Source organism: Canis lupus, chromosome 19 (assembly GCF_011100685.1).
Source record: "Canis lupus familiaris isolate Mischka breed German Shepherd chromosome 19, alternate assembly UU_Cfam_GSD_1.0, whole genome shotgun sequence".
In the NCBI taxonomy this organism is placed as follows: Eukaryota; Metazoa; Chordata; class Mammalia; order Carnivora; family Canidae; genus Canis; species Canis lupus.
The window spans coordinates 55,011,804-55,024,172 of NC_049240.1; the positions used below are offsets into that span (position 1 = coordinate 55,011,804).

General features: G+C 50.5%; 1 protein-coding gene across 1 annotated transcript in view; it reads right to left on the reverse strand.

Moving 5' to 3' along the window:
• The window catches only part of LOC119864504 (signal transducing adaptor molecule 2), a 44,630-nt gene extending 37,089 nt beyond the window's left edge, over nt 1–7,541 (reverse strand). The window contains 1 exon segment of the mRNA XM_038565209.1: nt 7,420–7,541. Within this exon segment, the coding sequence (XP_038421137.1) occupies nt 7,420–7,459 (40 nt within the window). The 5' untranslated portion in view covers nt 7,460–7,541.
• Nucleotides 7,542–12,369: the final 4,828 nt, after the last annotated feature.

The window sequence follows — 12,369 nt, forward strand, 5'->3', positions numbered from 1 at the left end:
GAATGTTAAACAAACCGCTGCTTGAGTGCAATCTTGTTCAAACTGCTAAAGTAACTCTCCCCCAACAAGTTAGTTTTCAGTTTCCCTATGTACAAACACCTTAAACATACTGAATAGGACAAATGCAAAGTCAAGTCTTGCATAAGGAAAGGGATAATTTAATATCATCTAATCTGCATCCACATCATCAAAAAATAGAATATATGTAAGAGCTTCTTGATCTGATAGAGTACAGAAGAGTGACTGACATTTTTTTAAATTTTTATGTATTTATTCATAGGAGACACAGAGAAAGGCAGAGACATAGGCAGAGGGAGAAGCAGGCTCCATGCAAGGAGCCGGACGTGGGACTCGATTCCGGGTCCCCAGGGTCACGCCCCGGGCTGAAGGCAGACACTCAACCACCGAGCCACCCAGGGATCCCAAGACTGACACTTTTGATTTCACAAATCACCACTAGTATTTTGGCGGGGCGCGGAGGACAGTTAGGAAGGAGGGGAAAAACCACACCAAAATCATATTTTACTGCCTTGTAACACTGTAAACCATCTATTAAAAAGGCAAAAGAAAAAAAAAGGCAAAAGGGAGGTGCCTGGGGGGCTCAGCAGCCAAGTGTCTACCTTTGGTTCAGGACATGGTCCTGGGGTCCTGGGATCAAGTCCCGCATCAACCTCCCTGCATGGAGCCTGCTTCTCCCTCTGCCTGTGTCTCTGCCTCTCTCTGTCTCTCATGAATAAATAAATAAAATCTTTTAAAAAAATTAGAAGAAACTAAAGAAAATCTTCCTTGAATGGGACAGTGATAGCTGTCACAAACAAGTCTCAGTGGTAAAGAAATATTAAATGTTCCACAGAGTGTCATAGGAGAGGTACTTATCCTTCAGGTATCAGCAGTTATAGGTCCATTAAAAAAATGTTAGAAAGACAAATATATGATTTCACTCATATGTGGACTTTCAGAAACAAAAGAGATGAGCATATGGAAAGAGGGGAAAAGGGGGAAACAAACCATAAGAGACTCTTAACTACAGAGGACGAGCTGAAGATTGATGTAGGTAGGTGGGTGGCGGACGGCCTAGATGAGTGATGGGCATTAAGGAGTGCCCTTGTGACGAGCACTGCACGTGGTATGTAAGTCATGAAGTCACTGAATTCTACTACTGAAACCAATACTGCACTGTAGGCTAATGACTAGAATTTAAGTAAAATTTAAAAAATAATATTAAGGGTAGTCTGAAAGATGGGAGCAAGATTTGTTATTCCAAAAGAAGACCTGAATATGCCAATAAGCCAATGTGAACTTGAGTCCTAAAAAGGAAAGGATAAAAGGATGACCAATACCAAAATGTCTCAGGTTCCTAGAAACAATATTCTCACCACTGGGATTTAACAAATGTTGCTGATTGACAGATAACTGAAATAGGAAAGAAGACTATGAGCAAAAATATTTTTTAAAATTTTATAAAAGACAGGGGTGCAGGTTGAGTGTTTGCCTTTGGCCTGGGTGGTGGGCTTTGGTCGTGATCTCGGCATCCTGGGAGTCCCAGGATTGAGCCCCAAATCAGGCTCCCTGCTCAGCAGGAAGTCTGCCTGCCCCTCTCCCCAACTTGTGCCCTCTCTCTCAAACGAATAAATAAAATCTTAAAAAAAAAAAAAAAAAAAAAACTTTGTAAAAGACAAAGTGAAAAACCAAAAGGGGCGGAGAGGGAAAAGGTTAGATCTGGGGGACACAAGGCAACCAAGGAAAGAAAAAAAAAACATAACAGGAGATTTCCAAAAAATTACATATCCTTAAGTTTTATTTTGATATCTAGGTAACTGATTATTGAATTATCAGTTGTCAAGTTTCTGGAGTTTGGAATTCTATAGAATATACTACCAACAAGGTCTAGTCTTTTAACACTCAAAACACTTTTTTCTTTTTATTTTTAAGATTTTCTTTATTTATTCATGAATGACACGCAGAGAGAGGCAGAGACACAGGCACAGGGAGAACTGGCTCCATGCAGGGAGCCCAACGTGGGACTAGATCCCGAGTCCCCAGGATAACGCTCTGGGCTGAAGACAGATGCTCAACCATTTGAGCCACCCGGGCGTCCCAACACTCAACATACCTTTAAAGTTCTTTCATTTAAACAAAAAACGCAGCATAGAGACACATCTACCAAAGAACACTGCTATAGTATTATGTTGCAGGGAGCCCAACGTGGGACTAGATCCCGAGTCCCCAGGATAACGCTCTGGGCTGAAGACAGATGCTCAACCATTTGAGCCACCCGGGCGTCCCAACACTCAACATACCTTTAAAGTTCTTTCATTTAAACAAAAAACGCAGCATAGAGACACATCTACCAAAGAACACTGCTATAGTATTATGTTGCATATTTACTTGTAGAAAAAACCTCACCCTCTTGCCTTACTTTCAAACTATAATCGAAATAAGCTTAGAACTAATTATAAGGAATAAAAATATCTATTTTTAATTATCAACATCATCAATTCACATGAAACAAAAATATAAATTACAATGCCTTTTCTCTTAAATGCTAAAAGAGCATAAACAATATTCCTTTTTATGATTATACTACCCTGATCATAAAACCATATGAAAGAACTAAGTCCAAAACCAGCTAAGACTATGAAAATGAAGAGAAACAAGACAGGGGAACTTGCCCAAGGACGCCGACATTTCACTGTGGTTACTGGTGGCAGAACAGAGAACAGTGTAGAAGGACCAAGCAGGGACACGGTTCTCATATAAGAAATGTACTATATGGAGGAGAGTGTCTCAGAATCAGGGGGAAGGACAGACGATTCAGTAGTGATCAGACAATAGATTATTATCTACTACAGCTGATTATCCAATCAAATTCCTCCTCAGATCCTACACAAAGATCAAGTCCTGGTAGATGAAAGACCTACCTGTGAAAATCAAAACTCTAAAAAACCTTCAGAAAAAAATATGGCAAGATCGTTATAACCTCAGGGTAGAGAAGGCTTTCTTCAAACAAGAAAAATGAAATCAAGGGAGACAGTACCAACGATTTAAAACTTAAATTTTCGGGATCCCTGGGTGGCGCAGCGGTTTGGCGCCTGCCTTTGGCCCAGGGCACGATCCTGGAGACCCGGGATCGAATCCCACGTCGGGCTCCCGGTGCATGGAGCCTGCTTCTCCCTCTGCCTGTGTCTTTGCCTCTCTCTCTCTCTCTCTCTCTCTCTGTGTGACTATCATAAATAAAATAATAATAATAAAAATTTTTAAAAATAAAACTTAAATTTTCTTAATAACAGACATCAGAAAGTAAAAAGCAACAAAGGATGTACATACATGGAACTCTAAAACTCAGTAAAACAAAATAATCCAATAGAATAAGTAAAATTAACAACCGGGTAAATTCAGAAAAAGAAAAGAGATTAGCCAAGAAATGAGAAGATGCTCCATTTTACTAGCAATGAAGTTGAAATGAAAACACTGCCCTATTTCACTCCCATCAAACTGGCAGAGATCTAAAAATATAATACCCAGTGTTCCTAAGAATGTGGAACAAGAATGAACCTCACTGCCACTGCTGGTGGGAGTAAAATTCCCCACAAGCACTTGGAAAGGCAGTTCTGCACTAATATTCTGCAAGTTTGCACTATCTTTAAATAAGGAATTCTCCTTCAAGATACAATCCCTAGAGAATCTCTCACATAAACTAAAATATCACTAAAAACATCCACTGCACTGTTGTCTGTGGCAAAAACCTGGCAAAAACTTCATGCCCATCAACAGGAGACTGTATATTCATACAGTGGAATACCACACAAGTGTTAAAATTAATGAACTAGAGCTACAAATATCAGCAATAATTCACAAAATGGTGAGTGACAATATACAAATGACAATGACACTATTTTTAGGAAGTTTAAAAGCAGGCAAAACAATACCCCGTATATATGTGTGTGTATCATTTATAAAATACACTCATATCTTTTTGGAGAGTGTTTAAATCTGAGAAAGGAGGAAAAAATAGGATTAGGTAGCTGCTAAGTATACCAAAGAATCTCAACTCTGTCTTGAATGTTTTCTTAAAATAAAAAAATCTCAACTCTGTCTTGAATGTTTCTTTAAAAAAAAAATATGGCCAGATATTAGGCTTGACAGAGCTGGCTGACAGTAAAAGGCCTGTGTGTCACATCCTGTACTTTATGCTAAAATACATCAATTAAGAATTTTAAGTATCTGAAGGCCTAAGGCTGTAAACAAAATACAGAAATTAGCTGTTAAAGTGATCTTTCTCATCCATAACCAAAAAATTTAATTGTAATTTTTTGCAAAGATTATATCAACCTCATTGCGTTCAAGATCTGCCTTAACAAGTATGTAAATGTAAAAAAAAAATAAAAAAATAAAAAACAAGTATGTAAATGTTATAAACCTGAACATATTAAGTAAATTGTATTGTAGGAGCGCTATCAGTATTTTTATGTAAGCGTTTTACTTTTTATTTAGGTGTGTGTGTGCACATGCACGTGCTTGCTTCAAGTAAGCTCTACACCCACCCTAGGTTTAGACTCAGGACCTAGATCAAGAGTCACACACTCCAGACTGAGCCAGCAAGATGTCGCTAGTAAGCATTTGATAAAATTTCACTGGAGAAAAAATTCCAGGACCAAAGGCCTGGAAATTCAGATTTCACTTAAAAAGTCTCCTTTCGGGGGCGCCTGGGTGGCTCAGCTGGTTAAGCCTCCAACCCTTGATTTCAGCTCAGGCCATGATCCCCAGGTTGTGAGATCGAGCCCCCCGGCTTGGCTCTGCACTGGGTATGGAGCCTGCTTTGAGTTCTCTCTCTCTTCGCCTGCTCCTCCGCCCTCTCAACCCCCACCACTGCTCTCCCATGTGTGTGCGCTCTCTCTCTCTCAAATATATAAATATATATCTTAAAAAAAAAAAAAAGTCTAGGGGCATCTGGGTGGTTCAGTCATTTAAGAATCTGCCTCCTGGGATCCCTGGGTGGCGCAGCGGTTTGGCGCCTGCCTTTGGCCCAGGGCGCGATCCTGGAGACCCGGGATCGGATCCCACGTCGGGCTCCCGGTGCATGGAGCCTGCTTCTCCCTCTGCCTGTGTCTCTGTGCCTCTCTCTCTCTCTCTGTGTAACTATCATAAATAAATAAAAATTAAAAAAAAAAAAAAAAAAGAATCTGCCTCCTGCTCTGGTCATGACCCTGGGGTCCAGGGATTGAGCCCCGAGCTGGGTGCCCTGTTCTGTGGGGAGTCTGCTTCTCCCTCTCCCTCTAACCTCCCCCCTCCCAGCCCCCACTCAAGCTCTTTCACTCTCAAATAAATAAAATCTTTAAAAAAAAAAGCCTCCTTTCATTTTTTTTAAAAGATTTTAATCACTTATTCATGAGAGGACAGAGAGAGAGAGAGAGAGGCAGGGACACAGGCAGAGGGAGAAGCAGGCTCCATGTGGGGAGCCCGACGTGGGACTCGATCCTGAGACCCAGGGGTCATGCGCCCTGGGCCGAAGGTGGCGCTAAGCCGCTGAGCCACCCAGGGATCCCCCAAAGTCTCCTTTCAAGATAAAAGTGCCCACTTCAGTCCACTGTGTCATTTACGGAGGTAGAATTGGAGCTCAGCTTTGTGGGACATAAACTGTTAGGAAGGCAATACCAAGGTCGTTGAAAAAAAGAGAAAGGCTATCTATCAGTAAATTGAAAACGGCACAAAGGCAGAAAGTGAACAAAATAAATAAATAAATAAAAGGTTACCTGGCTTGAGTGGGGGAGAAAAATGATGTGCAAGAACTAGAGTTGGGGAGAGAACAAGTCCTGACTTGGGAGGCAACGCGGTAAGACTGGAAAAATTGGTGTAGAACATAAGGAAGTGCCACCTTCCCTTTAACAATATCGCTCCATCTTCCTGCTGTGGCTCCTCCCTCGGAGGGACGCCCTCCTCTTGGACACCTCTGGGCACGGCTGCCCCGCAAGAACCCGGCAGGCCACTCTCACACCTGGAGGTACAGGACGGCGGGACGTGTGTGGATATATTTTCCTTTTTTTTTTTTTTTTGACCGAGCGCTTGAAAGGAATTTTATCCAGCACAACAAAAATCCAGATTTGAAGAAATCAAATGCAATATTTGGACAGCCCGGGTGGCCCAGCGGTTGAGCGCCCTGCCTTCAGCCCAGGGTGTGATCCTGGAGCCCGGGGATGGAGCCTGCTTCTCCCTCTGCCTCTCTGTCTCTCTGAATAAATAAATAAAATCTTTAAAAAGACGTATGTATATATATTTAAGGAGCTCTGACGCCGCCACGGCTAGCGCACCCTCCGGGGTTTGCAGGATCGGACTCCCAGCAGAGAAACGCACCTGCCGGGGTCCCCCGCCCCTCACGGGCCAGCACCAGGTGCGACGCGTCTGCGGACACGGGCCCAGCACCGCGTTTCCCCGGGGCCGAGGCGGGGGCCTCTTCCCCGCGCGGTGACGTCAGGCAGCAGCGCTCGGCCGCCAGCGAGACTGCGGGAGCGCAACGTGGCCTCAGCCCCATCCCCCTTAGTCGCGGGGTGACCTCCTCATACACACGGCGGGACGCGGCTCCTCCGTGTGGGCAGCCCGGCTAGGGGCGGCCGGGGGCTCGGGGGCGCGCGTGTGCCCGCGGCCCAGGGCGTGACCCCGGGGTCCTGGGATCGAGTCCCTGCGTCGGGGCCCCGCGCGGAGCCTGCTGCTCCCTCCGCCTGCGTCTCTGCGTCTCTGTGTCTCCACTGAGGAAAGAGCGAGAGGAGGACGTCACCTTGCAGAGGAAGCCTGCGCCGGGACCCCCGTGGGCCCTCCGGGGAGGACGGGATGTGCACGGCCTGCGGCTCCGGGCCCGCCGCCCTGCGCCCCGCGCCCCGCCCCGCGCCCCACGCCCCGCCTCCTGCGGGGCCCGAGACCGCGGACCCCGGGGTCAGCTCGACAGCTGCGCCGGGACCATCCGAGGCTCGCGCACTGAACGACGAGGCCGACACAAGAATGACACGACGCGCCCCCCCCCCCAAAAAAAAAGAGAAAAAAAAAAAAAGCAGCCGGGAATGGTGCTAAGCACGCGAGTGAGTCCCAAAGGGCAATGAACGGGCCACGACCGCAGGCGAGCGCACTCCCGGGTCCCGGCGCCCCGAGTGACAACCGCTCCCGCCACTTGATCCTCCCGCGGGGCTGTTTACAGAGGAAAAGCGGATTCAAGTCCCGAGAGCCCGACGGTCCGCGGCTCCCTCCACGGGGCGGACGAGGCGCTCGCAGCCCCCCCCCCCCCCCCCCGTCGTCGTCGTCGTCGAAAGGTTTTAGTGACTTATCCCGGGCCCAGGCCGGGACCCAGGCCGAGGGAGCGGCGGGGCCCGCGGGCGCCGGGTCACGGCCTGGGCCGCCGCCCGCCCTCCGGCAGCCGCGCCCGCCACCTACCCACGTCCTGCTCGAAGGGGTTGGCCGCGAACAGGGGCATCCTGCCGCCGCCCGGGCGCGGCCCCGACCCGACCCCGAGCCTCCGCGGTCCGGCCGAGGCGCGGCGCCTGCTCCGGGCGGGGTGGCCGCGGCCGCCGCTTCCTAGACGGCTCGGCTCGGCTCCGGCTCCGGCTCCGCCCCCGCCGCGCACTTCCGCCGCGCACTTCCGCCCCGCAGCGGCCCGGCGCCCGCCTGACGGGCCAGCCCCGGGCCTGCGCTCCGGCCCGCGCCCCCTCGCGGGAGCAGCGCCCGCCGGCCCGCGGACCCTCCGAGCGCCCCCGGCGCCCCCGCCTCCCGGGAAGAGGCGGCGGCCCCTCCCCGGGCTCCGCCAGGGCGCGCAGGCGGCCGCCGCGGCCACCTCCCCATCGCTAGGACCCCGGCCGGCCTCGGAGCAGGGGGCCTTCGGGGGCCGGACGAGGTCGCGCGAGACTTGGGCGCTCGCAGAGCCCCGGAGGCGCCGGCCGCGCGGGGCCGCCCCGGCTCTCCCGCCCTTCGCGCTGTCCCGCCGCGCGCCGCCGCCCCCAGGTTGCGGACCGTCGGGCCGCTGCTCCCGCGCAGACCGGGTCCCCGGGTCAGGCGGACGACGTGCAGGTGCGCTTTCCCGGCCACGCCCCCGCGCCGGCCACGCCCCCGCGTGCTGTTACGTAGTTACGTAGCTTCCGTGGTTCTTACGTTCCCCGGCGCCGCCTCCTCGGGGCGCGGCCTCGGCGCCCGGGTTCGGCCGCTGCTGCGTCCTCGGCATCCGGAGCAGCCGAGCGGCCCGCGGAGCGCGGTGCGCCCGGCTCTGCTGGAACTCGGGGTCTCCCGGTCGTCCCTTGATGTCAAAGGGTTATTTGCGACAGCTTAGCCGCGGGTCAGACAAAGCCGGTTTACAGCCTCGGGTGTAGACGGGCCCGGGGGGCGGGGCGCCTGCCGTGCCCAGGGCGTGACCCCGGGATCCAGCCCGCGCCGGGCCCCCGCGGGGCCTGCCCCTCCCTCGGCCCGGGTGTCAGGAACAACTAAATACAGTGTGTTTCGTTAAGGGCTCCCGGGAGCGGGCACCCGGTGTCCGGACACGGCCCACGCGGAGTCGCCTTGTGTCGGGCCGGCGGAAGGCCTGGGAAGGGCCCCGAGGGGCCGGGATGCTCCGGGGCGTCGGCCGCACCCGCAGGTGAGCGACGGACCTCGACGGCCTCACCTGCTGCGGGTCCGCTCGGGACGGCCCGTCCGCGTCCCCGTCCGCGTCCCCGTCCCGGTCCCCGTCCGCGTCCCCGTCCCGGTCCCCGTCCGCGTCTGCCGCTGCCCGCGGTGCGCGCACACCCTCCCCAAGGTAAATCTGGGACAGCTTAGCGCCGGCATCCAAGGCCCTAAATACTCGTTTAGCGGTGTTGAGCGTCACAGTGACGTAGTAGTGATCTGACGTCACCGTGCCCGAGGCGCGGGAGGGAGCGGCCCGACGGGCGTCGAGGTCCTTGCAGCGCTGAGCCGCTGCAGGAGCCCGACTAGGGGCCAACCGGCCTTCGGAACGGGAAGCACTCACGATTGATTGATTGATTGATTGATCGATCGATTTAATTTGATTTATTTATTCATGAGAGAGACAGAAAGAGAAGCAAAGACCCAGGCAGAGGGAGAAGCAGGCTCCATGCAGGGAGCCCGACGCGGGACTCGATCCTGGGACCCCGGCGTCACGCCCTGGGCCGAAGGCAGACGCTGAGCCCCCCCAGGGATCCCCAGCACCCACGTGTTAAGGATGCACCTCAGCTTGGGCCGACCACGCTCAAGACTCCGGTGTTGACCTGCCCCCGCGTGTTCTCAGTCCCTGGGTGAGCGCCGCTCATTAGCAGAAACCCCAGGAGTCGCTGGGAGCCAGACTTAAAGAAGGATGCTCAGACTGTTCACGCACCTTCACCTAATGAAGTCATTGAAGAATTAAAAACATGCGTCAGCGGCAGATCCAGAAGCCCTGGCGTGTAAAGAAATGCAGCTTTCTGGGGGGCAGCCCAGGTAACTCAGCGGTTTGGCACCTGCCTTCGGCCCAGGGCGTGACCCCGGGTCCCAGGATCGAGTCAGGCATCGGGCTCCCTGCATGGAGCCTGCTTCTCCCTCTGCCTGCGTCTCTGACTTGCGCCCCCTCTGTGTCATGGATAAATAAATAAAATCTTTAAAAAAAAAAGAAAGAAAGAAATGCAACTTTTACATTTTTCTGTGGGATCACCCCTTCAGAGCTCCTATCACAGGGACGGTGCTAACCCCCAGGAAGGCCACGAGGGAAGGTGACCCTAGTCACCAGTCTAGAAACACTGGAGATGGTCCGTGCATCTAGCGTCTTAGTGAGACCTTTGCATGGTCTTCAAAGGGACCCGAGTTTGGTTTGTTTTCTTAAGACTATAATCTGCCCCTGTGGCTACAGTGGCTAATAAATCAAGTGCTTTACGAATTCTCTCTCTCTCTCTCTCTCTCTCTCTCGTTCTCTCTTTTTCTCTGTTTCAGTTTAGATAATTCTGTCTCTCTGATGAGTGGTATATTGTTTTTTATGAATCTCCAAAGCAGTTTATTTGGGTTATTTTTTTAATAGTTTTCTTCTTTTGGAATGATTTTAGATTTACAAAAAAAGTTAACATAAAAAAAAAGTACAGAGGGCAGCCCCAGTGGCACAGCGGTTTAGCGCCGCCTTCAGTCCAGGGCGTGATCCTGGAGACCCAGGATCGAGTCCCATGTCAGGCTCCCTGCATGGAGCCTGCTTCTCCCTCTGCCTGTGTCTGTGCCTCTCTCTCTCTCTCTCTCTGTGTCTCTGAATAAATAATCTTTAAAAAAAAAAAAAATAGTACAGAGAATTCTCACTTACCCTTTACCCCGTTTCTCCCATTGTTAAGTAAGATCTTAGAGTTCCACGAGACTTTGTTAAAGCTAAGAAACCAACACTGGCTTATTGTCATTCAGTAAACTCCAGACTTTATTTGGATCTTACCAATGTGTACATCAGTGTCCTCTTTCTTCCCCCTCCAGATCCAACCTAGTTGTGTCAGAGTTCCCCGAGACTAGCCCCTCATTTATTGATTCGCCAGGACATGACGTGACAGATGCCTAACCAACTAAGCCACCCAGGAGCCCCGGAGAGACTTAAGTGAGGTCAGGCATGTGGTTCTCTGCACTGTCGAGCTACACCGAAGCTCCCTGTAGCCCTGTGGTCAGGTCTCCGCCGTCCTTGAGCTTGTACCTCCGGCTCGGCCGGCCCAGCCCCAGCACACCTGCTTACAGGCTTGCCTGTCCCCCTCTAGGTGAGCCAGGAAGCCTGCAAGGGGTTGGGTGGTCCCCTTCCCCCTCCATAGAACCCCCAGTTCGTAAGCTCTCCTCCGGTCAGTTTCTCTTGGGGTCAGGCTTATCTCAGAACAGCTCCGTTTCCCCTCCCCCAGCCAGAAGCACCAAGAGATTTTCTGAGATCTCCACTGTGAGAACACCGCAGCCCTCCCGGAGGTAACACTCAAAAAGGATGTTGTCCCGTTGCCAGGTTCCCTCCTAAATTTTTAACCCTCAGCTTTGTTCACACTGAGCTTGTAGCAGTTGCCAGTTGCGGATTAGCTTTTCCTACTCCAGCAAGTTGTGATCCTTTATAACTGCCCGTCTGTCTCCAATTTGGGGGCCCGCCGTTTGCCCTGAGACCTCAGTTCTCCGATGGATCTAAGAATTGCTGATTTACAGTTCAGCTTTTTCCCCCTTGTCATGTGGATGAGAGAGACAATTTCTTTTTTAAGTTTTTTTAGATTTTAATTCCAGCGTAGTTAACATACAGTGTTTCAGGGACACCCGGGTCGCTCGGTGGTTGAGCATCCGCCTTCGGCTCAGAGTGTGACCCCGGGATCCAGGATCGAGTCCTGCATCAGGCTTCCTGCATGGAGCCTGCTTCTCCCTCTGCCTGTGTCTATGCCTCTGTCTGTGTCTCTCATGAATAAATAAATATTTAAAAGAAAAACCTACAGTGTCATACTAGTTTCAGATGGACAACAGTAATTCAACAGTTCCATGTATTAATGCTAATCAAGATTATCGTACTTTTTAATTTAAATTCAATTAACATATAACGTATTATTAGTTTCGGGGTAGAGGTCAGTGATTCATGAGCCTTACATAACACCCAGCGCTCATTACATCACATCCCCCCCTTAATGCCCGTCACCCAGTGACCCTGTCTGCCCACCTCCTCCCCTCCAGCAACCCTCAGTTTCTTTTCTATGATTGAGAGTCTCTTATGATTTGTCTCCTCTGATTTCATCTTGTTTTATTTTTCTCTCTTCCTCTATGATCCTGTTTTGTTCCTTAAATTTTACATTTGAGACCATATGATAATTTTCTTTCTCTGATTGACTTATTTCGCTTAACATAATATCCCCTAGTTCCATCCTCATTGCAAATACCAAGATTTCATTTTTTTAATGGCTAAATAGTCCACTGCATATACGTACCACGTCTTTATCCATTCATCTGTCGATGGACATCTGGGCTTCTCCGTAGTTTGGCTGCTGTGGACGTTGCTGCTGTGAACACTGGGGTGCAGGTGCCCCTTCGGATCACTATGTTTGTATCCTCTGGATAAATCCTCAGTAGTGCAGTGGCTGGGTCGTAGGGCAGCTCTATTGTTAACTTTACGAGGAACCTCCACCAGTTTGCGTTCTCGCCAAGAGTGTAAGAGGGCTCCTTTCTCCACATCTTACCAACATCTGTCATTTCCTGACTTGTTGGTTTTAGCCATTCTGACAGGTGTGAGGTGGTGTCTCATTGTGGTTTTGATTTGTATTTCCCTGAATCCGAGTGATATTGAGCATTTTTTCATGTATCTGTTGGCCATTTGTAGGTCTTCTTTGGAGAAATATCTGTTCATGTCTTCTGCCCGTTTCTTGCCTGGATTATTTGTTCTTTGGGTGTAGAGTTTGA